We start from the raw sequence: 26879 nt of genomic DNA on the forward strand, positions 1-26879 counted from the left end.
TGGATTCCTAACAATATGAACACAATCAACGCTCTAACATATGGACAAAACGCTCCAATACCTGAACACAATCAACTTTTTAACTAATGAACACAATCAACGTTTTAACACATCAACACAACACTTCAATACCTGAGGACAATCAACGTTTTAACACATGAACACAACGCTCTAATATCTGATCATAGTCAACGTTTTAACACATGAACACAACGCTATAACACAGCGGTTCTCAACCTTTTAGGCTCGGCGACCCCGTTTTACAACCGCCCAATCTGCCGCGACCCCCCACCCTCCGCATACACACACAGCAATAGAAGAATGGACAAAAACAATTCATTTATCAATGTCTTAGGCGACCCATGGCCAATCGTCAATCGACCCCCAAAGGGGTCGCGATCCACAGGTTGAGAACCCCTGCTATAACATATGAAAGATAGGAAGTACAAGTTCTAGTCCAAAGGTTTCACAGTCCAATGTTTTTATTTATCACTCTTTTTGGATTCAGTTTTAGAAATCACATTTTGGTGAGCAACAGTTTGTGCATGTGTCTGACTGAATGGCATCAGTTGCACTGTCTTGTCACGTGATGGAACCACTCCAGATAGTCAAAGACATGCTGACCTTATTTAAACTGATTTAGAAACAAAGAGATGGCAGATGTTAAAGAATAAATTAGCCGTTACAATCTCTAGCTGTATTTGAAAAATTAAGTCTAAACTACTTTTTAAAATATGTCATACATATAAATAGTAATACAAGGTCCAATAAGATCAATCATCACAAAGTCATAAAAATTAGTTATTAAAATGTATGAATTTTGTGTACATTTAGATCTACTAAGTATTAAACTTAATATAGCTTTAGTTTAACTTTGAACAGCTTTGGTGTAACTTTAAAGAGCTTTAGTTTAACTTGGAAAAGTTTTAGTTTAATCTATCATTTCAAAAATATCGTAAGGATTGCTTTAATTCTTTATAGAAGGTTTTTGCTTTTTATTTTATTTTCAATATGTGTGTGACCAATTATAGTATGTAGCAAGAAATCTAATAAAAAATGTGGATAGAATTTATTTGAATGTTGCAATTACCATGTTTCTATAATTCAATGAAACAAACACAATCTATAGTCCTTGAACTCTTAAATAATCAATATACAATTAAAAGTCTATTGTAAAGTAATATGATAAAATAGCTACAAACAAGCATTAGATCTATCTACCTTACTGCAAAAGGTTTAGTTAGTTAAAGCTAATAAACTAAATTGGCAAGTCATTTTATCGTTTTACACAAATTAGACAACGAGTTAAACCAGGGCCAGGTTATTGCAGATTTAAATTGGAAGGTTTTAAAAAATATATTTTTAATTTGCTTAAGGCTTATTTCGGACAAAACTTTCTTTACATTATTTGCCATTTAGATAATAAGCTGAAAACTGGTCCTGGTATAGTTTTTTTTTAGTAGTTAGACTTACATGGCATCATGGGTGATGGTCCAGAGCTGGGAACACCTTGAGAACTCATGAACTGTTTGAACATCTGGTGAGACAATGAGAAACATTACAGAGTACACACAGAATACACATGAGTACATACAAGCACATACACAGTACACATGAGCACATACAGAGTACACACACAGTACACATGAGCACATACAGAGTACACACACAGTACACATGAGCACATACAGAGTACACACACAGTACACACTAAACACAGAAAGTATACGCAGAGTACACACATAACACACAAAGGGTACACAAGAGTATACGCAGAATACGCACAGAGTACACACGAGCACACACCATGTAAACATGAGCACACAGCCATTCACGTTCAATGATAGACTCAATGTGGATTTATTTGAATTATGCTTCGTCCTAACCTGAGCCATTTGTGGGTTCTGAAACATCTGCATCATCTGAGCAAACTGTGGAGGAAAACCTCCAGTGCTTTGTTGTGTCTTGGTTGGTGCAGCCGTTGGAGTCGTGGGAACTAGACAAACAAAACAGAAGGTAGCTTCTGGTTAATAAATAAGAATAGGAGTGACACTGAGTGACATAAAACACAGGGTCTTCAGACATATTTTAATCAGTTTCAATCTGCAAGAAGACTAGTACCTTTTCATTATGACTAGATCAAAGTTCTTGTGTTTCTCGTGTTCTATCGCGAATGGCTGAGTGTAAATCTTTACTTTTGAATTTTAAAAACTTAAAGTAAAAAGAAGGCTTATGATTTATATATATATGGCTCCTTATGTCTTGGAAGACAATGGATGCGCCCTAGTGATTTAATTCCTCTCCGGGGCGCATTCCTGGGCCTTAGATAAGGAGTCATGGGTGGCCCATGCGTCATGGTCCCTCTCTCGACCTTGCTGATGAGATCCAAAGGAACGCTTCGCGATACATTTGGCACCAACTCAGTGGCAGAAGCTGTCGGAGGGAATTTCACAGTTGATACTTCCAACGCCTAAGGGGCTTCACTCCTGATATTTCTTTGAGGTTGTCTCCTGAAGCTTTCTTACCGCAAGGTAACGGGGTTTGAAGTCAGAGTACCCCTCTCCTAGATGAATTGCCTTACTAGGCTGACGAAGCTCCTGGTTTTGTAGCGCCTGGTATCCGCCTTCACCCCTTCACCTGTTAGTAAGAGCAGTTTCGCCGGGCTTAGTATCTAAGTCACACGAGTAGGCCAGGTGCTGGACTTAGTTGTCAGAGGCTTTTTGAGACGCATGCCATTAGGAGTGTTTTGTAGACAATTGGAGTTTATCCCCATTGACATCCCCTGGCCATGACAACCTTATGAACTATACAATAGTATCAACGATATGACCCATGTGTAGTTCTATTCATGAAAAGATATTCATCTTATTGTAAGCATTGTGTATGCATAGGTAAAACACTTTATATATTTAACAAGTAATAAGACGCACGGGTCAGATGCACAACACTAAAACTGTATGAACTTTTCCGTGCAGGGCTGTTCACAGATAAACGTAAAACGTTTTTTTTTTTATATGACAGTGCAAAACATTTTGTCTACTCTGACAACGTCGAAATTTAGAGCATTTTTGTTAACAGTCCACTGTGTCTTGAACTACTTTAGATTTTGTAGTTTTTAACACAATAAACGATTCGTCCACATTTAACAGACCGAGTTCCGAAGCTCACGAAAACAACCGAGTCGAGAAATCGGAAGCCAATGCTAAATTTAGTCCAGTCTGTGCAGCCATAATGCACACACAGCTTTCACCAGCGCTTTTCAATGAGTCCAGGGCTTTTGATGTTAAAGTATTGTTGAAGAAAGAAAATATTAAGAAATACTTTTTTAAAAAGGTGCTTTGTATCAATTAGTTGGATCAGTCATGATTAAATTTGAAATAGATCTAGACTAACAATAAAAAAGCTTTTATAAAAATAAAAAAAAAGGAACGACCTGAATTCGAGGTCATGATACAAGGCTTCTCAAGCCAACAAGGTAACCACTCTGCTAGTCGAGAGCTTATGAAAATAGAAGATTATATAGTCATCTATTGTTTCTATAATCTCGTCCTATTTGTCAGGTTTGAGTACACTAATACTCAGACGACGACCTATAAAGAAGACTAATTCATTATATACCACCACTTTAGTCAATTACAATTTCTTTCTCTTGTTCGAATTCGAAATACCAAACAAAATAAGTAATTACCAAAAGTTTATTAACTAATTGGTTATTTTTTTAAATTGATTCTTGTGTTGTCAGTTAAAAGAAATATTTGTTTCAAAATTTCAGCTTGATCCGAGATTGGGTGTACAAACTTTTTGCCAGACAGACAGAGTGAGTTGATATACACTTTGTAAAAAGGAGATAACTTCAGACTCTTAGGGGACTAGCCGGGTCCTCAGTGTAAAAGGACCGGAGACCACTGCTTGCAGTCGGATTAGTTCATACTTAATTGATCTAAATAACAAAGACATCGACTAAATAAATTAATTAAAAGAGCATCCTATAGCTCTCGAACAAGCCTACAATCTATTGAAGAACCTTTTCATGACAGATATATTTCCAAAACACACACAAATCATAAAGCTCTAGTTTGTGTGTCTGTGTGATAATGTGTGTGTGTGTGTTAAAGTGTGTGTGTGTAAGAGAGAGAGAACAAGTGCATTGTGTAAATGTTGTTTATGGTAGCATCTTTCTTGCTATTGTTGTAGACTAGTAATGCTGAGAGTGGAAAGTTGTAGTTAAACTGAATGTCCGTTTAAACAAATAAACTTATCTTAGGATTCTCTCTATTGTGATTGTGTGTTACATACTTCATAGAAGAGAAAGTTGAGAACAAGTAAGCACTAGAGTTGAAACACAGTGTTCCAATGATAGCAACACAGAGTAACATTTGTCTGTTTCTAGTTGGTGTTAAAGCTGCTCGTGTGTGTGTTGTCACCTTGAGCTTGCTAGTTCTTCTTACCTGCAGGTTGCTTGGCGTTAGTCATCCCAGTAAGCATTGCCAGCAGTGGATTGTTGTTGTCTGTTAAGTAAATATCTTTTGTTATACTACAAAATACATAAAAGTAACTGCTATTTATTTCATTTAAACAACAAGAAACAATATTAAGTTTCGACCTTTTTGGTCTGTTTACTAGATGTAGATAATTGTGTTGAACGGTGACACATTTTCCATTGTCAATAGGTACGTTCAAAAACTGAAGACATATTGCAGAATCTGGAATATATTTTATGTATACTACAACATTCCGTCCTTTACTCCGCAATAAAAAATTCTTTATACTGTAGTAACTCCAGTGGCGGACTGAAAGGATTAATGAGTGTGCGGCCTACTGACACACACGACTCAGGTCAATCACACAGGGCAAGGGCTGTTGAACAAGGGACAGTACTGCTAGTACACGCAAGTATGACCCGTGCTGTAGTCATGTGACCGAGAGCCTTCACGGACGAGAGACAGTGTGAAAGAAAGGGCAGTTGAGTCCCGGGCAGCAAGGCAGTAAGGACTGTACGGTACCTTGGGAGTTCTCGAGAATGTAGCTGTACGAGCTAGATAGACTTGTAGTGATTAGTTAGGCAATTCTGTTGTGTAGCAAAGCATTTGAAGTTAGTGTAGCCAATTGTGTTTATTGGCTGTTGTTGATGTATTTGTAATTAAACCGACACATTGTTTATTGAAGCTCTTGTTGTCAAGTTCTTGTGTTTGATGTGTCATTTCGTGTTTAGCAGTGTTTACAGAAGGCCCGGGTAGAGAAGATCGTAACAATACTAAGAAAGGTGAATATGAATCGTCATATATAATCGTCATAATTCGTCTTATAATTCAACTAATTGACCGTCTCATTATATAGACATTCACTACAATCTTGAAACCAACACTTTAAAATATGGGAGCATACTGAAATGGGAAATGCTAGTCAAATAATTCAGCCTTGGACTGATACACATTGCAACCCCCGTGTTTAATTAATGTTCCGTATCAAGGCCATAGAATAAACCAGAAATAGATTGGCATTCAGTCGATATTAAAGTAAAGCAATCTAAATGTGCTTTTAATACTTACACATGGAGGACATGGGATTACTTCCCATACTCGTTGTTGGAAAACCACTTGTTCCGGTCATGCCGCCCATTCCAGGAAAGCCGCTTGTCATGCCGCCCATTCCTGGAAAGCCGCTTGTCATGCCGCCCATTCCTGTCATGCCCATTCCCATCCTAGGGGCGAACGCTTGCATCAGAAGTACAGTTGGATTGACTTTGCCGTTACATTGTGGATTAGCGCATGGATCTGAACAAAAGAATGTCTTTAGTGTCTCACGTCACGAGTTCTCTTTCCTTTTTTTTATTTTTCTCTACCAAAAACACAAGTTAAGCTAGGCTATATCACTAAGAAGCTAACAATTCTATACTAGGCTATATCACTAAGAAGCTAACAATTCTATACTAGGCTATATCACTAAGAAGCTAACAATTCTATACTAGGCTATATCACTAGAAGCTAACAATTCTATACTAGGCTATATCACTAAGAAGCTAACAATTCTATAGTAGGCTATATCACTAAGAAGCTAACAATTCTATACTAGGCTATATCACTAAGAAGCTAACAATTCTATATTGGGCTATATCACTAAGAAGCTAACAATTCTATACTAGGCTATATCACTAAGAAGCTAACAATTCTATACTAGGCTATATCACTAGAAGCTAACAATTCTATACTAGGCTATATCACTAAGAAGCTAACAATTCTATACTAGGCTATATCACTAGGAAGCTAACAATTCTATACTAGGCTATATCACTAAGAAGCTAACAATTCTATAATAGGCTATATCACTAGGAAGCTAACAATTCTATACTAGGCTATATCACTAGGAAGCTAACAATTCTATACTAGGCTATATCACTAGGAAGCTAACAATTCTATACTAGGCTATATCACTAGGAAGCTAACAATTCTATACTAGGCTATATCACTAGGAAGCTAACAATTCTATACTAGGCTATATCACTAGGAAGCTAACAATTCTATACTAGGCTAAATCACTAGGAAGCTAACAATTCTATACTAGGCTATATCACTAAGAAGCTAACAATTCTATACTAGGCTATATCACTAAGAAGCTAACAATTCTATACTAGGCTATATCACTAGGCAGCTAACAATTCTATACTAGGCTAAATCACTAGGAAGCTAACAATTCTATACTAGGCTATATCACTAAGAAGCTAACAATTCTATACTAGGCTATATCACTAAGAAGCTAACAATTCTATACTAGGCTATATCACTAGAAGCTAACAATTCTATACTAGGCTATATCACTAGGAAGCTAACAATTCTATACTAGGCTATAACACTAAGAAGCTAACAATTCTATACTAGGCTATATCACTAGAAGCTAACAATTCTATACTAGGCTATATCACTAGGAAGCTAACAATTCTATACTAGGCTATATCACTAAGAAGCTAACAATTCTATACTAGGCTATATCACTAAGAAGCTAACAATTCTATACTAGGCTATATCACTAGAAGCTAACAATTCTATACTAGGCTATATCACTAGGAAGCTAACAATTCTATACTAGGCTATATCACTAAGAAGCTAACAATTCTATACTAGGCTATATCACTAAGAAGCTAACAATGCTATACAATGTACTACACACAACAACTTCTAGAGAGGGTGTGAACAGCGTCGAGCAGAGCAATACTTACCAAGGATCATTGGATATTCAATAACTGCAAAAAAAAAAGTTCAACAAAAGGTTAAGAGAATACATTTGTTTACACATTGCTCAATGATCAACATCAATCATTCCTCATCCATTGTGTTGTACTTCAAACTATATAGTAAACACTATAACGTCTTAGACTTAAATAAATTCAAACTAAGCTTATTGAAGATTTCCACGCGATCAATTCAACAATGTCATGAGCGCCAAATTGAACGTCACTGTTGCCAACTAAATTTTAAACAATTGAATTTAAAAGCCACGTCTCTCCTTGATGACCCTCTAGCAGTAGCTCGGATGGTTTGAAATAAGTGTGAAGTCATAGAGTAAAAGTCTAATGCTTACTACATAGCTACATTATTTTGTGCTACAAACAGAGGAGCTTCAAAAGTTGGATTCTTCAGTGCTAACATAAAGCATTATTGACTTTAAAAAAGAAAGGCTTATCAACATATTTCTTTATTTTGTACATATGATGCTCCAAAAGCAAGCTATTTATAGTTTGTCCAACATGTAAGAAATTCTTCACTAGAAAGTTACATTTGTCAGCTTTGCCTTTTTGTCTCTATGTAGCCTACACGAGTTTCAGGTTAAAGCCAGTATGTTAAAGACAGCAGGTTAAAGACAGTAGGTTAAATCCAGTAGGTTAAAGACAGTAGGTTAAAGCCAGTAGGTTAAAGATAGTAGGTTAAAGACAGTAGGTTAAAGACAGTAGGTTAAATACAGTAGGTTAAAGACAGTAGGTTAAAGCCAGCAGGTTAAAGACATCAGGTTAAAGACAGCACGTTAAAGACAGTAGGTTAAAGACAGCAGGTTAAAGACAGTAGGTTAAAGACAGCATTCTTTATCACTCTTTACTTTGTTCTAACTTAGTATGCAACATTTTTTGTTTATTAAAAAAAATGTCTCTATTTACTGATATCGAAAGGTGAAGTTGAAAGAAAAGTCAATCAAATGATAGTCACTAAGTCAATCAAATGATAGTCACTAAGTCAATCAAATGATAGTCACTAAGTCAATCAAATGATAGTCACTAAGTCAATCAAATGATAGTCACTAAGTCAATCAAATGATAGTCTTTGTCAATCAAATGATAGTCACTAAGTCAATCAAATGATAGTCACTAAGTCAATCAAATGATAGTCACTAAGTCAATCAGACTAATCGTGTACCTGTGTCAAAGTAGTCTCCAAACATATCTGAAATGAAATAAGTAAATAAAAGTATTAGAATTGTGTTTCTTAAGTTTTGCTTCTGTATTCATGTTAGTAAATGTCTTTTGTTCTTAATCTCTTGTATAAATATGCTTTCCATGAGGGAATACCGCAATGACGTGCTGTTCAAGCTAAAGATGGTCAAGACCAAAGTTACTTTTAGAAGATAATATTTCAAACAATTATAAATGTCAAACAAAAGTTTTCCCAGTTTGACCGGCTAGTAATTCTTTTCCTTCGCCTTCAGGCTCGTCCGCCTCTAATGCTGTAGACCTAATTATGTTACAAAACATAGTACCTTAGGTAAGTACTGAGCAATAGTATGTTTTACTACAGCACTTAATGTAGTGGAATTGTTCTGCATATAAGATTTTGCTTCTAAAATGGTTACACATTTTTTTAATTGATTTAATGGCCTTAAATTAGAGATGGGAATCGAACCCAACTTTTAAAGTTCGGGTTCGGTTCGGTCAGATTTAAGTTCGAGTTCGGTTCGGTTCGATGACGAGTATAGTTCGGGTTCGGTTCGGTTCGGTCAGGTCTAAAGTTCGGGTTCGGCTCGGTTCGATGTTATGAAATTATGTAATAGCAAAATTAAGTTATAAGGTTTAATACAATTTATCAGATAAAACACTTTAAGTTTAATTTTTACATAAAACAAATACTTTGCAATATATAATAGGCCTATGGGCAATACTTTTTCCAAAATAATGTTGCCTACATACATTTTTAGCATTGTAAAAATTTCTTAATGGAGATAAAATTGAAGATGCGGCAGGTTTTTGCTCAAGTCGGCAAGTGGTTTAATTCGGGCATGACTCGGCGCTAAGCGTATTCTAATCTTTTTCTCTTAGTAAGAAGAGATATTTTTTTAAAGGCTAATATCGATGTGCTTTCTTTCAGAACGCACTATTCATCATAATAAAAAAAAAAAAAATATTCTTCGTGTAAAGATGTCTCTATCGAGGATTTCTTTTTCACACATAAGTCGTTACTATAATACATTGCAATATACGGAAGAAATTCGACTATTCTGAGACAAAAAATGCAGAAGAATCACACTAGGGGAGATGTTTTAAAATGTTTTCTTCAAAACGTTTTGACCCATATTGTGCATACGCGCCTCGCAAAAAGCAGTCTACAGTTGACAAGGTCTTATTAGAAGATAAAATGACATCTCCTACTTAATATATTTTAATTTTTAAACATGTAATTATACTAATATTCAGATAAGTTAAACTGAAAATAAAACTTTTTTTTTGGACGCCCCCTCTCGTTGTTGGTCGTTGGTTTGTCGCTTACAAACAGCTAGTACAATTGAACCAATAAAGGCGTTTTATATTTTTACCGGTAAGGATAGTATAGAGGGACTTCTTATGGATCGTCAGTTACGCTGGGCAGGGCACGTATCCCGTATGGGAGACGAACGTATACCAAAGACAGTCTTATTTTTTTTTTGTGAGCTAAAAGGTGGCCGCCATAACAGAGGCGCCCCACGGAAACGCTTCAAAGAAAAACTAAATGGACCACCTGCGGACAGTGGTTATGCTTGCCCTGGATGTGGCAACATATGTAGGTCACATCTGGGACTGCGCAGCCATGGGAAAAACTGCATTCCTCACTAATCTTCGGACTCGAAGACAAGCCTTATAATAACATATAAACTTAATAAACTTTAAAATAAAGTTCTTATGTGAACAACTCAATATAGCCTAACTGTTATTACAGTATTCATATATTTAACTTTTGATAGAGATGTAATATTAATGAAATATACTTATATTTAAACGAAATCTAGGTCACCACTTTCATGTCTCAAGATTGTCTGCCGTTTCACATTTGCATTGCGCTAATTTCATCGTACTCAATGCATAAACAAATCAGTCGCTTAACCTCTTCTTATCGCCACCAGACAACACACACATACACACTCTCTGAAACCCCTTTTTGTCAGGAAGTTGCGTCTCCTCATCCCCCAATTCAAGGTACTCGCCATCCCCACCCACGGGGGAGGACCCAAAGTTTAAGAAACCCTGCATTAAAAATACTGATGATCAATAATGCAAAACAAAATAATAGTAAAAATATTCAGGGGCGTTGCTAGGAATTTTTCATCATTTGGGGGCCCGGGAGGGGCTGGACCTCTTTGGGGGCCCCTGCATTTTGCGTAATATTGAATATTGTAAAAAAAAAACACTCATTTGGGGCCCCTCTCAAGTGGGGGCCCGGGGAGATTTTTCATTTCTCCCCCTTCTCCCTCACCCTTGCTACGCCACTGATATATTCCAATATGGAATGCTTCACAATTTTCTAAAGATTAATCACTAAATAGAAGATAATTAAAATGTATTTTAAACTAGAACACAAATGAACTTATTGTAGATATCTACACTCTCTAATCAGCAAAAACTATTCTACTCTCAACTAACAGCCATCTGAAATAAAAGTGACAATATTTTAATGTTGACTTTCTACTTACTAGGAACTAGAGTCTAGATCTAGATCTATTTAGAGGGCGCCTATTCAACTCAAAACCAATATTGCAAACAGCCCGCGAACATTCAAGGCCAGGGGGGAGTCGGCACATACGGAAAAACCCATGGGAACCCCAGCGCGCCGCATTTTTTTCTTTTTAAAGTTTTCAAAATACCCCCCCCCCCTTACCAAATTTTCAAAGTATAATGGAATCATTAGAATTTAAATAAAATATTTAAGTATTTTTTTTTATTTTTTCAAACCAAAAATTAAAAAAAAAGGATGTACAAATTGCAAAATTAGTTCGGTTAAGAAAGGAAGGGTTCGTTCGGTTCGGTTCGTACCAAGCAGTTTCAAAGTTCGGGTTCGGTTCGGTTCGGTCATAAGTGAGGTTCGAGTTCGGTTCGTTCGGTTCGGGTTCGGTTCGTTTCCCATCTCTACCTTAAATCAACGTAACTAACTAACGATTCAGAAACATTTTTCATGAAAAAAATCAACAAACAAGATAATTACTTTGCTTTTGCGGGGCCCCCTCAGGTGCAGGGCTGTGGCAGTTCGCTACCCCTTAAGGCCACTTTTGTTAAGGGGTACTTATTCTTTTAAAACAATATTTCAAAGTCTTGCCCCAAACTGTTTCAGGACGTCCTGAACTGAAGGTTTATTTTCTATTTGGGTCTACTGCAAAAGTTTACAGGACATTGTGCAGTCATGCGTGACAGTGTGTCTAAGCACACATCTTTTATATAGAATTATGTTTTGTTTGTTTTAAAGACAATGAGATTCTAGAGTAATATGTATTAGGTTTTACTTCCAGACACATAACTGAATCTCTACAGACTGTTATTTGTTTGATGTTTGGTTCCTTAAAATTACAGCAAAGTTAGAAAGAATGTCTGAAATACTCACTGCCTGGATCTGTGGCTGTAAACAGAGAATGAAATATATATATATATATAAAGAGAGAGACAGATTACATAATTATAGATAGATAGATAAATAGATAGATTGATTGATTAAATTAGTAAAGTACTAATTATTATACATGTAATGCTTAAAATGTTTGTTTATAAACATAACTTTGTGTCAGGGCCGACCTAAGATAATTGGAGGCCCTAGACGAAGTGAATTTGGTGGCCCCCAAATGAAATAAAAAAAAAATAAAAAATAAACACAGAAAAATTAAATTAATTTACTGAAAACCTAGTATACTCCAGCAATAACAGTGGACACAAGTTTCGCTATTTCTTCTCTAAAAAAAATGTTTTGAGTCCTGTGCGAGGCCCCCTAGAAATCGGAGGCCCTAGGCGGCTGCCTAGTTTGTCTATGCCAAAGGCCGGCCCTGTTTGTAAAATCTTACCTCCTACCATGCCTGGCATCATACTTCCTGTAGCTTGTTGATATAAACCTGTACAAGAATATACAGCCAATTAACGCAAGCTCTCATAATAGTTACTTCAAATCAACATTTTGTAATTTATCTCAATTTTCAACTATTAATTCTGAACATTAAAGAAAAAAAAAGAGGGTGAAAAAAGAGACTCTAAACAAATATTACATTGCATCTGTGGATCGTTGCCTCCAGCTACTGCACCCGGGATTTTCTCTGCAAAAAAAAAATCAATCAATCAATAAATAATTTTGTTTGCTTTGTTCAATAAGAGAGAAAACAAAGACATTTTAGGATCATTTTATTTTCTATTACTTGTTTTGTACAATAATAATGATGGCAATGTCTTGAATTCCTAAGATTAAAAGAATGCGTGCAGTGTTTCATATTGCAACCTGCATATTTTTCTACATCTGATGCAGACCAAGCCGTTGTCCGCCGGGATCTATTTTTAGTTTTATTTACGCCTTTGCGTATGTCCTCTACAAAAGGTTTCCTTACGGCCTCAAATGTGTGTCACGCGACTTTCTTGAGAGCTCTCCAACTGTCTCTTTCATGTGCTATCTGCTCCCAGCTACTTTCCTCCATGCCAGTGAGGGCAATATGGCGCTTGAGTTGATCTTTAAAGCGCTTAAAGGGGGACATCTCAGTTACGCCGTCCTCGACTAAGAAGATATTTCGTCATGAGGTTGTTCATCATGCGGATATCGCGATGGTTTATGGAGGATTCTGCCAAAGCTCGGATGCCCTCCAGGGTTCCTATTCTTTCTCAGCAGCTTCATGTTGGACGAAAAGGCCAAAATAAGACAAAATGGTGATCTTTCGACTGACCACTTCCCATAGAAAACGGCGTAAAGCAGGGCTGTGTACTTGCCCCTTCAGAGTTTGGTCTAATCTGTAGAACTATTAGTCTAGAACTAGTTCAATCGCTATTTGAGGTTCAATGAGGTTCAGATAAAATACATTCGTTAAACCTTTGTGCAATGGAGATTACTCTTTAAAGTTGTATTCTTTTAACTTTTTGACCTAAAACATTGAAGGTATAAGCCTTATCTTTTGTAATATAGTGATAATTACAAACAAACTGGCAATACGGTGGCAATTATTCCGTAGTTAATTTGTATTAAGTGTTGTTTTAACAATTTTAGTCTGTTTACTGATTTGAGGTCACGTTTTATTACATCTATGTAACGGAGGTGGGGGCGACCAGTTTTTCTTGTCGCGAGTTGACCATAGAGGATGACTTTCGGGATGCGCTTGTCCTCCATCCGGCGAACATGTCCAAGCCAGCGCAAACGGCGTTGTCTGAGGGCTGTAAAGATGCTGGGAATACCTGATCGCGCAAGGATCTCAGTATTGCACCCTTTTTCTTTCCATGTGACATTCAAGATCCTACGGAGACATCTCAAATGAAATGAATTCAGTTTTCTCTCTTGCTTTGCGTAGGTGGTCCATGATTCACATCAATACTGACAATTGGGAAGACATAGCTCTAGACCGCAACAGATGGAAAGAGACAGTGACCAAAAAAGCTATGGACAGTGAAAGTACATGGGTCTCAGCTCAGGAAGAAAAACGTACAATCCGAAAAACGGCCAGCTCCTCTACCACCGAACCAAAAGCCACCTTAACCTGCGCTATCTGTGGACGGGAGTGTCTCTCCAAAGTAGGGCTCCACAGCCACATGAGGAAGTGTGCTCTGGGATGAACCATAGTCGTTTTACGACTGAAGGAGGCCAATGGGGGGGGGGGGGGAGTCTGTTTAATATGTTGTATTTGGTGTTTAATTTATGTACTAATTAAAAAGTTTAATTAATGCTGTAATTATAAAGTTTAATTGTGTTGTTTCAATTGTCTAATGCTTTGTTTGCATTGTTTTAAGAATGTGTTGTGTCAGGTCGTCGGGTCAATGTGTATCAGGGAGAAGAAAAGTGATTTGTCAAACTGTTTGTCTGCGCAGTTGAAGTGTAACCACGCAGCTGTCTTCAAGTCCACTAGCAAGAACAAAGAGATGTACAGATAGACGACTTCTTCAGTTGTATGTTAATGCACATCATGAATCTCTATCAAGGTGACATCCCCGACTGACGTCTAGGTGTGGGGAGTAGGCTTACATTACAGTTAGATTGAAGTAGAATCATGAATCTCTATCAAGGGGACATCCCCGACTGACGTCTAGGTGTGGGGAGTAGGCTTACATTACAGTTAGATTGAAGTAGAATCATGAATCTCTATCAAGGGGACATCCCCGACTGACGTCTAGGTGTGGGGAGTAGGCTTACATTACAGTTAGATTGAAGTAGAATCATGAATCTCTATCAAGGGGACATCCCCGACTGACGTCTAGGTGTGGGGAGTAGGCTTACATTACAGTTAGATTGAAGTAGAATCATGAATCTCTATCAAGGTGACATCCCCGACTGACGTCTAGGTGTGGGGAGTAGGCTTACATTACAGTTAGATTGAAGTAGAATCATGAATCTCTATCAAGGGGACATCCCCGACTGACGTCTAGGTGTGGGGAGTACATTACAGTTAGATTGAAGTAGAATGTGAAATGAAATGTGCTTGCGTGTGTGTGATGATGTTTCAGATGATTCAGTCAACAACAACTAAACACTTACGATGAGCGAAGTATTTGGCTGCAGCTCCCATTCCATCAGCTGAAAAAAAAAAGGATGACCTATATAGGCTAGTTAGAAAGTAGTATGATGAACATCTTAAAATGTGTATTGCATTTGTTTCAAGTTGTCCTTATGTATTTGGTTGTACCAATTGTTTTAAAAATAAAAATAAATAAATGAAAAAAAAAGTAAATTATATCTTTCTGTTTATTCTTTTTTTTTTATTTTTTTTACAGTTAAAATTGACAATATCAATAACAGTTGGCGACACGGCGATGAAGCGGTAAAGCGCTTGGCTTTTGAACCGGAGGTCCCGGGTTCGCATCCTGGTGAAGACAGGGATTAGTAATTTCGGAATCTTTATGGCGCCTCTGAGTTCACTCAGTTTCTATGGGTACTTGGCATTAGTTGGGGAAAAGTACAGGCGGTTGGTCGTTGTGCCGGCCACATGACATCCTCGTTAACCGTGGGCCATAGAAACAGATAAAACATCCGTCCTCTAGATCGCAAGGTGTGAAAGGGGAACATTATTTTTTTTATTAAGAGTTGAATAGTGTAGGTCCATGTCAAAAAATAAAGAGAACAACGTATCTCTAACGCTTTTCAATTATTGTTGAAGTTAAACAATTATAAAGATGAAATCAAACATAAAATGTTACTTACATAAAGCTTCCTTTCCTCCAAAAGCCACTGTTGCAAAAAAAAAAAATATATATATATATTTTTGGTCAAATGTATGTCCAAGTTATAAAGTAATTGAAAACACAACACACACATATATGAGGACTTCTATTTTAGTGTACAAAAGACTAATGCTCAGCCTTAAAAAAAAGTAACAGGATTGGCATTCTGTCTACACTGCAATGGTAAAAACAATTTCAATAAATACTTTATATCTAATAAACACACAATTTTTCTTTAGTTTTATAACTTACTGAGTTTTCTGCACACATCTGAAAAAGATAATAACAAAAAATGAACACATGGTAACGTGTAACTAAACATTTTATATTGTATGAATTAATCATAATAAATGACAATTTAATATAATATAAAAGTAAAGTATACACTAACAGTATACAGTAGTATGTGATATGGAAAGTACTGAGAGAGGTGTAAAGAAGTATTGAAGTGAGGGGAGGTATTAAGCCACGGATATGAGCATCTAGCTGAGCTGACTGGGCATATAAACGCTGGCTATTTGGTGCTGCCCCTATTGCCCAATGTACTTTATGAAGCCTCACAAGCTTTTGGCTTTTTCTGAATATCGAGGATTTTCTTGTTAGTGTGGTGTGGACATTGGTGGAGGAAATAGGACCATCGGTCTGGAAAGTTTGGCTCCACTGGATGACAGAATCCAATGTAAAAATGTTGTCTTTAAACGAAGTGTTGGAGTCAAGGAGTCTGTAGAATAGCTCCATACATATGTGTAGTAGAGAGGTTGCTGCTGTGAGGGAATAGTATTGTATACATTATATATGAAATAGAATTGGTTTCTAGATCTGGTGCAGGGACGCTTCGTTATTTAGGTCGAAAGTAGATTACATCTTGTTAGACGTTACTAGACGTATTTTATCAGGGAAGTGATTTAATCTTTCTGTAAGCAGTCCAATGCAGGAAGTCACGCTTTTACATAAACAATGTACTAAGCCAAGGTGTAGATAATTAGGTAATTGGAATGGAAAGAAAGCTAGAGCGAAATAAAATCATTAAATCTTCATGTAAAGATTATATGAAAGACGTATGTTAAGTTTGAAGACAATGTAAAGGACTTAACAAATAGAGATGAATCAGTTATTTAGAGATTTTTGTAATGGATGCAATATAGGACATTATCTCAATCATCTTTTTCACAAATGATTTTTTCCTTCTATAAAAAATAATACTCAACATTAGTTCAATTTGTCGAAAATGTAAAATCCTACAATAATAAATATTAAACAGATTTGTTAAACCACACTGGCATTAAAACGCACTTAAAAGTAGAAATATAAAAAAAAAAAAGCTTTGGGTGTGAATTTCACTTTACTAAACATATTTTTTATTTTTTTTTAAAGTGCTTTTTAATATAAGCGTTTCTATAAATAACTATTTATTATTTTTTATTCTAAGCCTAGTAACGTTTTAAAATGAAAAGCTGTACATTTTCTCTCAATGAGCCACGGGCTATACTAAGTTGTGCTTTATGAAAGAACAGAAGAAAGTTTTCTTTATCTATGTCCAGGTGACTTTACACTCTCAACACATCTTTATTTTCTATGGGTTGTTCAAATATGGCGTCTAAAGTTGTATGGACTCTGAATGTCTCTAAATACAACTTTGTACGGAAGAGAAAAGAATACACGAACATCAACTCACCTGTTAGAGAGGAGCCAACAAACGAAACGGCTGTAAAACCAAAGTAGAAGTTAGTATTGTATAATTTAAGGGTAAAGTTGGAATAATGAAATCACAAATGTAAAACTTGACACAAGTTTCAGTAAAATGTGTATTCAGAAAAAGAAAGTACTTGTGAATATAACATACTACATGCAGTAACGTTAGAATCAATGGAAGCTGTTATAAAGGGACATATCAGTAAGAAAATTAGCTTTTTACTGTTTTTAAGGTTGACATTATCGAGCTATCATAAATGTCGTTGTTAACATTGACAAAAGTTTGAAAATGATTGATCTTGATGAGTAACATAAAAAGCTTGATACATTTACAACATTTTAGTCATGAAAGTTATAAAATAACAATTTATTCATAAATATATACATAAATATATGTATCCATAAATCATAATACTAAAAATAATTATTTGTATTCTATTTTGTAAAAAAAGGTAATAATGTGTAAAAAAAATTAAGGATCTTTTTTTTAAAAGGCATTTGCAGTTTCATTTCTTGAAGGCTAGGTTTAATATTTTAAATTCCCAATCTGTGGCATTTTACGTCTCGAGAGACGATCTTTTCCCTTTGCAACTTCTTGTGTGACTAAAGAGGCCAATCCTTGATACACAGCTGCGATCGCAGGTTGGGCATATATAATCACCAGGCGCCGTTGCATTTTCACCCTTCTTTCTGCTTCTGTTGCGTATGATGTCTGTAATCTGTGACCTTTCCTTTATGCTCTCTCTCCATGTGGATCTGTCCAGTGCCACCTCTTCCCAGTTGCCAGTGTCGATTTTGAAGAGCTTCATGTCGCGTTTGCATACATACGTATAACGTAAAAGTGGGCGACCAGCGGCTCTCCTGCCTTCTATTAGATCCCCATACAGGATGTCCTGTGGAAGTCGACCTACTGGCATTCTACGAACGTGGCCAAGCCAGCCAATGCGTCTGCTGCTGATAACAGAGCGGATGTCCTGGCACCCTGCTCTTTGTAGCACTTCCTCATTGGTTATCTTGTCTTGCCACCTTATTTTAAAGATCCGCCTTAGGCATCGGAGGTGGAAGACATTCAGCTTTTTTTCCTGCCATGAGTAGGTTGACCATGTTTCAATTCCGTACAGCAAGGTGCTCAACACACAGGTCCGGTAGACTAGGGCTTTAGTACTGCTAGTCAGCAATATGTTGTCCCAGACTCTTTTCTGCAACCGTGACATGGTGGCCATTGCTTTGGCTATCTTGTTGTTTATGTCTTTATCCAGTAGAGTGTTGTTGGATATGATGGAGCCAAGGTAACAAAAGTGATCAACAATTTCTAGTGGTTGGCCATTAATGCTTACTTGAGGTGCAGTGTTTGTGTTTTGGACAAGAATCTTAGTCTTGCTTTGACTGATGTTTAAGCCGAACTTCTGGCAAGCAGCAATAGTTTGTCAACCAGGGGCTGTAGCTGAATATCAGAATCAGCCACAATAGCTGCATCATCAGCATACAGGAGTTCCCTGACGAGTAGCTTCCTAACCTTGATTTTTGCCCGCAGCCTTGATGCATTAAATAGTTTTCCAGAGGATCTTGTATGGAGAAACACAAATTTTTTACGAAGACGCATATAATCCTACAAATTTCTACTGGCTCAGTATTAAAACTTTTACTTCTGAATCACAAAAATTTCGTTTTGTCTGCCCAACCAATGACGACATTTCTTGAAATGGCATAGACCTAATAAGTACTATTAAGGAACTTTTTTAGATCCAGAAAAAAATCAATAAATATTTTACAGGATCTAGTCAATCTGTGACACCAATCGTAAATGTATTAAAAGTATTAAAAGTCTTAAAAGTATTAAAAGTATTACGAAAACTGTCTTGGAAACTTGTAAGAAGTAGTAGAAAAGGATTTGTGGGAACATTGTTTGGAAATATCAATAGAAATATAGTGCTAAGAAACCTTTTTATTGAAGTTTGCTTCAGATTGAGTCCTTTTTGCCAAGGTCAACATTATATTTGAACCAATAGCTTAAAATATTTCCTATTCGAATCTAATGATGAAATTGGACTTAAGTCTAGAACAAATGATCAAAGTTCTTACTTCCTCCCTGGCGAAATGCTGAAGCAGGAACAGTAAAATGATTACTTGGTATCGCCACATACTGACCTTGACAGTAATACACAAACATAGCTGTGGGTATATTTAAAATAAATAACAATTTATACATAAGAATATTTGTGTGAAACGAGATTGTCATATTTTATTTTAAAAAAAACAAAAAAAATATTAAATTCACTGCTTCATGGGGGGAAAGGCCAAAAAGATATTAAAGATTACAAACTAACTCATGGAAGGATTAAGTCTTTTTTTTTTTATTTCTCAAAAGTAGCCTACATAATGAAGTTCCAAAGGCTTAACATTCTACTTCACAACTAAGGACACATCGGCTCATTCAAATAACTTCAACATAAAAAAAAAGGTTCAAGTTCGTAGTAATAATTCTTTAATTGGAAATGTGTTTGCAATTTAAAATTACATTTATATCTTAGCATATTTGAGTAAAGCAGCAAAGTACAAAGACTTACCTAAAACAATTAATATTGCCATGGTAGTATTTATTGTTACAGTTCTTTGGATTGACTATAAGCTGTGGTTCTAAGGATTTCACTAACTACTGAAAGATGTGTCCCGACGACCTGTAAAATAAATGTCAATGTCACCTGAAAGAGTTTTACAAACGCCAAGTGACGGGGAGAAAGCGTTTCCGTCAGTTCTGAGTAATGACGTGACTAGAGCGTGAACCCTCCAGTTTTTACGAGCGTTTTCTAATTTCAGCTTTTAGGCGTGATCTCGCAGTGATACACATCTAATAGCTATCACAGTGGGCCTACATCACTAGAGACACTGATGTCAAGTACATATGAATTGATCTAGTCCAATAAGCACAAGACACAATTTATATTGTATGATGCACAAGATATATATAGTCCTATATACACAAGACAAAATCTATTTAATGTATCCTAAATGCGAGGAGGATACTTTTTATATTGTAGAATAATTCAAATGTGTACAATACACAAACAAATAATTGTGCTTTCAGTAGTATTGGTTGCTTGGTCAGCATTAGACATCTTGTAATCCTTGAATCTCACAGAAACAAATGTTATCCCAAGTAATAGACTGATCACCGTTAACAAATGTTATCCCAAGTAAAAGACTTGTCAAAGTGAACAAATGCTATCACAATAGACTGGTACAAAGTGAACAAATGTTATCACAAGTAATAAACTGATCAACGTGAACAAACATCGTTAAGATAAAAAAAGTCAAAAAAAAAGTAAAGTTCCCCTTTCAGACCTTGTGGTCTATAGGGCAGATGATGTAAAGGTCATCTGTTTCTGTGGCCTACGGTTAACAAGGGTGTCATGCGGCCAGCACAACAACCAACCGCCTTTACTAATGTCAGGTACCCATTAGAGCTGCGTGGACTCAGAGGCGCCCGAAGATCCCGAAAATAAAAATCCCAGTCTTTACCAAGATTTGAACCCCGGTCCCCGGTTCGGAAGCGAAGCGCTTTACCGCTCAGCCACCGCGCCTCCACATCTTAAGTACGATCAGATATTAACAAAAGTCACTAAAAACATTCGTGTTTAGCCATGACCAACTCCCGTGACTTGAATGACTTTCAGATTTAGTTGGAAGTAAGTTTTTAAATCTTGAGCTTTACTTTAAGACCAATGACTTATGAATAAATTGTAATCTAAACAAAGAATTAGTCTTACTTTTAGTTGATTGTTTTCTTTGTCTTTTACGTACACAGAGGTACCTAAGTTGTGTGCGTCCTAATACATATACATACACTTTTCAGTTGTCAATGGATCGGACACAAGCGATGTTGACTATCATTTGGCCGACACATTATTTCACACTCAAACAGACTCAAACTTATTTCAATTCTCATTTGGGAAATTTCCACATGGCTAGAAAATGTTTGAATGAGGTTGACGGAATTTTTGTTTTTAAATTAAAGCTTTTACTAAACTGAGTGTGATCGTAGAGTCTATAAAGAGTATAAAGCAGACACACTTCAATCTTCTCCCATATCATATCCTGATTTATTGAGATAGTTTTATATTTCTTTAAGCCTACACATGGTTCATTATTTTTCTATATTTACTTATCAAAGGGTTCACTAATCAACAAGGTAGACCTTCGGGGCAGACAAAATCTCGTGCACAAAGGATGCATGTTTAAAAAAAACACAAGCCATTGTAAACTGAGTTTATCTCTTTAGTGAAGACCTCCATTGAAAAACTCGCATGTCGGGTTGAACTTTTCACCATCACAGAACAAACATGTTTTCCTGCTTCTTAGTTTTCAGTTATTTAATGATGCCTCACAAAAATTTAACTGGTAACTGGTGGTGACTCAAAAAGTAATGTATGACTCCAGTAACTTTCGGTGACTCAAAAAGTAATGTATGACTCCAGTAACTTTCGGTGACTCAAAAAGTAATGTATGACTCTAGTAATTTTTGGTGACTCAAAAAGAAATGTATGACTCCAGTAGCTTTCGGTGAATCAAAAAGTAATGTATGACTCTAGCAACTGGTGGTGACTCAAAAAGTAATGTATGACCCCGGTAACTTTTGGTGACTCAAAAAGAAATGTATGACTCCAGTAACTGGTGGTGACTCAAAAAGTAATGCATGACTCCAGTAACTGGTGGTGACTCAAAAAAGTAAAATTAATGTATGACTTAAGAATCTGGTGGTGACTCAAAAACTAATGTATGACTCTAGAAACTGGAGGTGACTACAAAATGTAATGTATGACTCCAGTAACTGGCGGTGAATCAAAAAGTAATGTATGACTCTAGCAACTGGTGGTGACTCAAAAAGTAATGTATGACCCCGGTAACTTTTGGTGACTCAAAAAGAAATGTATGACTCCAGTAACTGGTGGTGACTCAAAAAGTAATGTATGACTCCAGTAACTGGTGGTGACTCAAAAAGTAAAATTAAAGGTTAAGAATCTGGTGGTGACTCAAAAACTAATGTATGACTCCAGTAACTGGTGGCGACTCAAAAAGTAATGCATGACTCCAGTAACTGGTGGTGACTCAAAAAAGTAAAATTAATGTATGACTTAAGAATCTGGTGGTGACTCAAAAACTAATGTATGACTCTAGAAACTGGAGGTGACTACAAAATGTAATGTATGACTCCAGTAACTGGCGGTGATTAAAAATGCAATGTAAGACTCTAGTAACTGGTGGTGACTCAAAGAGTAATGGATGACTCAAGTGACTGGTGGTGACTAAATAATTAATGTGTTACTCCAGTAACTGGTGGTAATTAAAAATGTAATGTATGACTCTAGTAACTGGTGGTGACTCAAAAAGTAATGTATAAAAAAGTAATGTATAAAAAAATTAATGTATAACCTAAGTATCTGGTCGTGATCTATGACTCTAGTAACGGGTGGTGACTCAAAAAGAAATGTATGACTCCAGCAACTGGTGGTGACTCCAAACAATTATGGCCTGACAACCAGATACCAAAACAAAACAACGAAAAAATAAAAACAAAAGTTGTCATATATGTAAAAAGTTATATAAGCAAAAAAATGTTATTTAGTCTTTTTGCAAGCACATTAGTATTAATCAGAACTTGAACAAAAAAACGTTTTAAAAGATAGTTTCCTGTTACACACTGCAATAGAGATAGATAGATAGACTTACCTAGTTTATTTCTGTATTATGTGGAGTTTCTCTAACTTAACCGATACTAAACCTTATGCTGTCCCTTTGTTTTAATTGTTTCCCTCTTTTTATATGGCCTAGAGTCTTAGATGCCATCTTGTCAAGGTCCGACAGCTACTTTATCAATGTTATATGCTTGTCTAAAAATAGAAATCAGGACACGAAAATAAATTTAAATGCCAAACGATATAATGTCTGTTTACTTACTTCTATACATTTTATGTACGTCAGAGCTTTTCAAAATAACAAAAATAATGCTATTAGAATTGGTCGTGGTATGAACGTAATATCTAATGACTAGTATCGTAGCACAAAAAGAGCAGCGGCGTCACCTGGAGGTGAGAGAGGTGCGGGTCGCACCGGGTGATACACTCTGTAGAGATATCACCCATAGCAAAGGCAGAAAATTAATTTAAAAATATTCTTCAATGATACCTAAACAATCTTTTGTACGTGCGAGATATGGATCTAGAAATAAAGATCATGATCTATTTCGGTACAAACATTTCTGTAACGTTTTATGCTGACAAGAGAGACGCGAAGACAATCTTCTTTAAGGACAACAAAATGTCGGTTGTAATAGCATTATAGCTCTTTTATATCGGAGCATTAATCTTATAAAAATGACATTATTATCAAGGTTAAAAAAATATTAAATTAAAAGAGACGTCATCTAATCGTTTAAGTTGACTTGGGTCCTTCCGCGCCGTTTGGCGCATTGGGCGGTAAGCTGTCTCCACACAATCGTTTAAGTAGAATACGTTTGACTCAAAAATTCTTTTGAAGAAGAATGCATATGGTGTAACGTGATTCTATAGTCTTAATAACATTTGTACGTCAAAACAGGCACATTTTCCTGAGTAACTATTGACGTCTTGACTTCGAAAATAGAATAGGTCCGCTACATTACTACAAGACGTCTTGTTAAAAGCCAAGAAGAACTTAAGACGATCAAGGCATCAAGCTTCTGTCAATAGACTTGATGCATTGATCATCTTAAGTTTCTCCTCATATTTAATAAGACGTCTTGTAGCAATGTTTTCAGGCATCCAACTCTTCTTCCTCTATTCTTGTGTCTGCCCACCACACAAGGTCATCTGATGCTTTCTTAATCATTTGTAAACTCTGTTTGAGCGTCTACCTCTTGGAGTTGGTTACACAAAGGATGTTGTATTCTCTCAGTAACATCTAATTCATTTGTTTAATGGCCATCTCCTAGCCTTGTGGTAAGTTCAAAATGTGAAAGAAAACAAAATCAAGATGGCTCTATATTTTATTTTTGGGTTTGTCTACATCTTCAATGTCTTGGCATTAGTGTTTCTTTCTCAGCTAACGTGGTCTGATCTTCAGGAATAAAACGCCTTGTTCCAGTTTTTCATGGACGCTGTCATTATAAGTTTCAACAATGGTTATTGAATATCTTGTGTTTACGAGGAACACATTTATGGTTTGATTGCATATTTTTTGGCAAAGGATTCCAGCCATAGATTTATATATACTACTCTAGACTGGACATGGAGATTTTTTAGCACTACAAAAATTGTCGTGAAATTTTTTAGAAAGTTGGATCAAGGCGTTGTTTTGTAAAGTAGTTAAAAGAAGTAACGTTGTTGTTTTTTTTCAACCTTAACCTATGTAACATATAATTTAATTTTTAGATCTAGATCTAGTAATTGAACATCAAAAATAAGAGTACTCTCGTCTCATAATTATTATTTTGCAATTTTTAGATACATAATCTTGAAAGATATAGGTAATCAATATATTTAAATGTACATAAGATGATTTAAATCAGCATAAATTATTTCCATCTATTATTTTTGAAACATCATCTCAATGGAAACAAACAGGAAATGGCTTTCTTTCATATATTTGCGTAAATATCCGAGAAATGAATTTGCATTATTCCTAAACTTTGAAAATTAAAGATCATTACTTTTCTAAGACAGAAAAGCATGATTGGGGCGACTTCCCTTAGAGCCTGAAAAAGAGTTTACGTACATAAAAATCTATATATATATAAAGATATATCTTTGAATCGATCAGTCGCGGATAAGAATTTATTTCCGGTTTCCAGTCTAGATATAATATATAAGTCTATGATTCCAGCAATATTTGTTTTTCAACTTTTTCACTGGTTCTCCTTTGTGCTTCTTTTTCAATGGATTTAACGAGGAATTCTTCACGATCCTCCCGCCCGCCTCACCGGACGCAAACGACGGAAAAGAAATAAACGCCAACCTCTCTAAAAGTTTGCATAGGGCAAGTCTAGTCTCAGTACGTTAAGTCCGCACACACCGATTAACCCAGAGGTTCCAATCATGCTTAAGGGGGTTGGGGAAAAGCGAACTAATTATTTTTTTTAGGAAATGAATGTGAATGTCTGAGAAACATTGGATTAATCTGTGTACTGAGGGATGTATAATAGTAGGTCTATATATTGTATTAGGTACTGTGTTAAACAACAAACTGTTTTGAACCTGCCTATGATATCAGTTTGTAAAGTACGCACATTCCATGTGCCCAGTTTAAGAGTGGAGCTTCTCTTTTTTTTTTCTTCATGTCGACTGGTACATTGGCTTTGTGCCTGCTTTTCAGATGTTGTCCTATCCTCGTGTACCCAAACGAGGAAGACAGGCATGACGGGACAGCATCTTATTGGCTGGGGGCTGCCCAGCTTGAGGCGGGCGGTAGCTGTCCATTGGAATTCTAGGATCCCTCCCACAGACAAAAGTGGCCCCTGGCGCCCTGCTCTACGTCAATTGAGCATTTGAGCTTATAACCGGTGACTGCCACTTCCCATGTTAGACGACGCCAAAGGCGAAGCTGGAGTACCCTCTCCAGTTTTTGGAGTTAGGGCTTTGAATAAGTGAGATGAAAGCCTGGGCATTGTTTATGGTCGGAACGTTGTCGCCCACACAGCAGTTCCCCCCTCTCCGCGCAGCTGATGTGACCAAAGGAACGGACAATCCGATACAGTTTGGCGCCGCAGGCTCTGCCAGGCTGTAGCACGGTGTGCAACAATCTGCCTAACGGTCACCAGCTCCTGATTTTTCCTCAGGGTTGTCTCCCGAAGCCTTTCTCGCGTTTGGGTATAGCCGCAAGGCAGCAGAGGTTTGGATTCAGAGTTTTCCTTCTCCTAGATAGGTAGCCAACCAAGGCTAACGAGCCCCTCCTGCCTGAAGCTTACTGGTTTAGGCGCCAGTTGCTCGCCTATGCCCCTTCTCCTGTCTGTGGTAACGGTTCTGCCAGGCTCAGTGTCTGAACCACTCGTGAAGGCCAGGAGTTGGACTAGTTGTCGGTGGCTGTTTGAGACGCATGCCATTGGAGGCATTTTATAGGTAATGGTGGGCTTAAGACCATTACCACTTCGGCGTTAACAACCTTGGACTTAATGAAAACTTACCGGACATAGAAGATGCCAGAAAATCCGCAATAATTAACGATGAACTGTCTAGGCTCAAAGTAGACATTACCGCCCTTCGGGAAACTTGTTTAGCTGACTCTGGCTCAATCACAGAAAAAGACTACTCCTTCTTCTGGCAAGTGAAGTAAGGGAACATGGCATTAGTTTCGCAGTTAAGAACACACTCCTGAACACAGTAGAGCTGAAGTGCAACGGTTCAGAAAGACTCCTAACACTACGCCTTAACACATCTATTGGACACGTGACTTTGATTAAGGCACCTCGCAACAATTTGTCCAAATTCAGCGACTAAAGCAAATCAAGCAAATCAAGTTGTTGTGTCACAACAGTGGCTGGAATTATTCAACATCGAAACGAACATGAGATGAGGGTGTATCTTATTCCATTCGGGTTCCAATG

The 26879-nt window shown here is 36.7% G+C and overlaps 1 protein-coding gene across 3 annotated transcripts in view; it reads right to left on the reverse strand.

Moving 5' to 3' along the window:
* LOC106053304 (uncharacterized) overlaps positions 1-23190 on the reverse strand; it is a 38694-nt gene extending 15504 nt beyond the window's left edge. For 2 of the 3 annotated variants that reach the window (XM_056017003.1, XM_056017001.1), the window contains exons 1-16: positions 23033-23190; positions 19873-19983; positions 19388-19477; positions 17289-17318; positions 15866-15883; positions 15594-15620; positions 14931-14969; positions 12475-12522; positions 12277-12324; positions 11826-11840; positions 8403-8429; positions 7214-7237; positions 5550-5774; positions 4449-4508; positions 1887-1996; positions 1474-1537 (exon numbers count right to left, since the gene is read on the reverse strand). In XM_056017003.1, the coding sequence (XP_055872978.1) occupies positions 1474-1537; positions 1887-1996; positions 4449-4508; positions 5550-5774; positions 7214-7237; positions 8403-8429; positions 11826-11840; positions 12277-12324; positions 12475-12522; positions 14931-14969; positions 15594-15620; positions 15866-15883; positions 17289-17318; positions 19388-19477; positions 19873-19894 (847 nt within the window). In that variant the 5' untranslated portion in view covers positions 19895-19983; positions 23033-23190. Of the gene's footprint in view, positions 1-1473; positions 1538-1886; positions 1997-4448; positions 4509-5549; positions 5775-7213; positions 7238-8402; positions 8430-11825; positions 11841-12276; positions 12325-12474; positions 12523-14930; positions 14970-15593; positions 15621-15865; positions 15884-17288; positions 17319-19387; positions 19478-19872; positions 19984-22735; positions 22761-23032 lie in introns of those variants that run through there. The other variant, XM_056017002.1, reaches the window with a different exon arrangement.
* Positions 23191-26879: the final 3689 nt, after the last annotated feature.

This window comes from Biomphalaria glabrata, chromosome 18 (genome assembly GCF_947242115.1).
Source record: "Biomphalaria glabrata chromosome 18, xgBioGlab47.1, whole genome shotgun sequence".
Classification (NCBI taxonomy): Eukaryota; Metazoa; Mollusca; class Gastropoda; family Planorbidae; genus Biomphalaria; species Biomphalaria glabrata.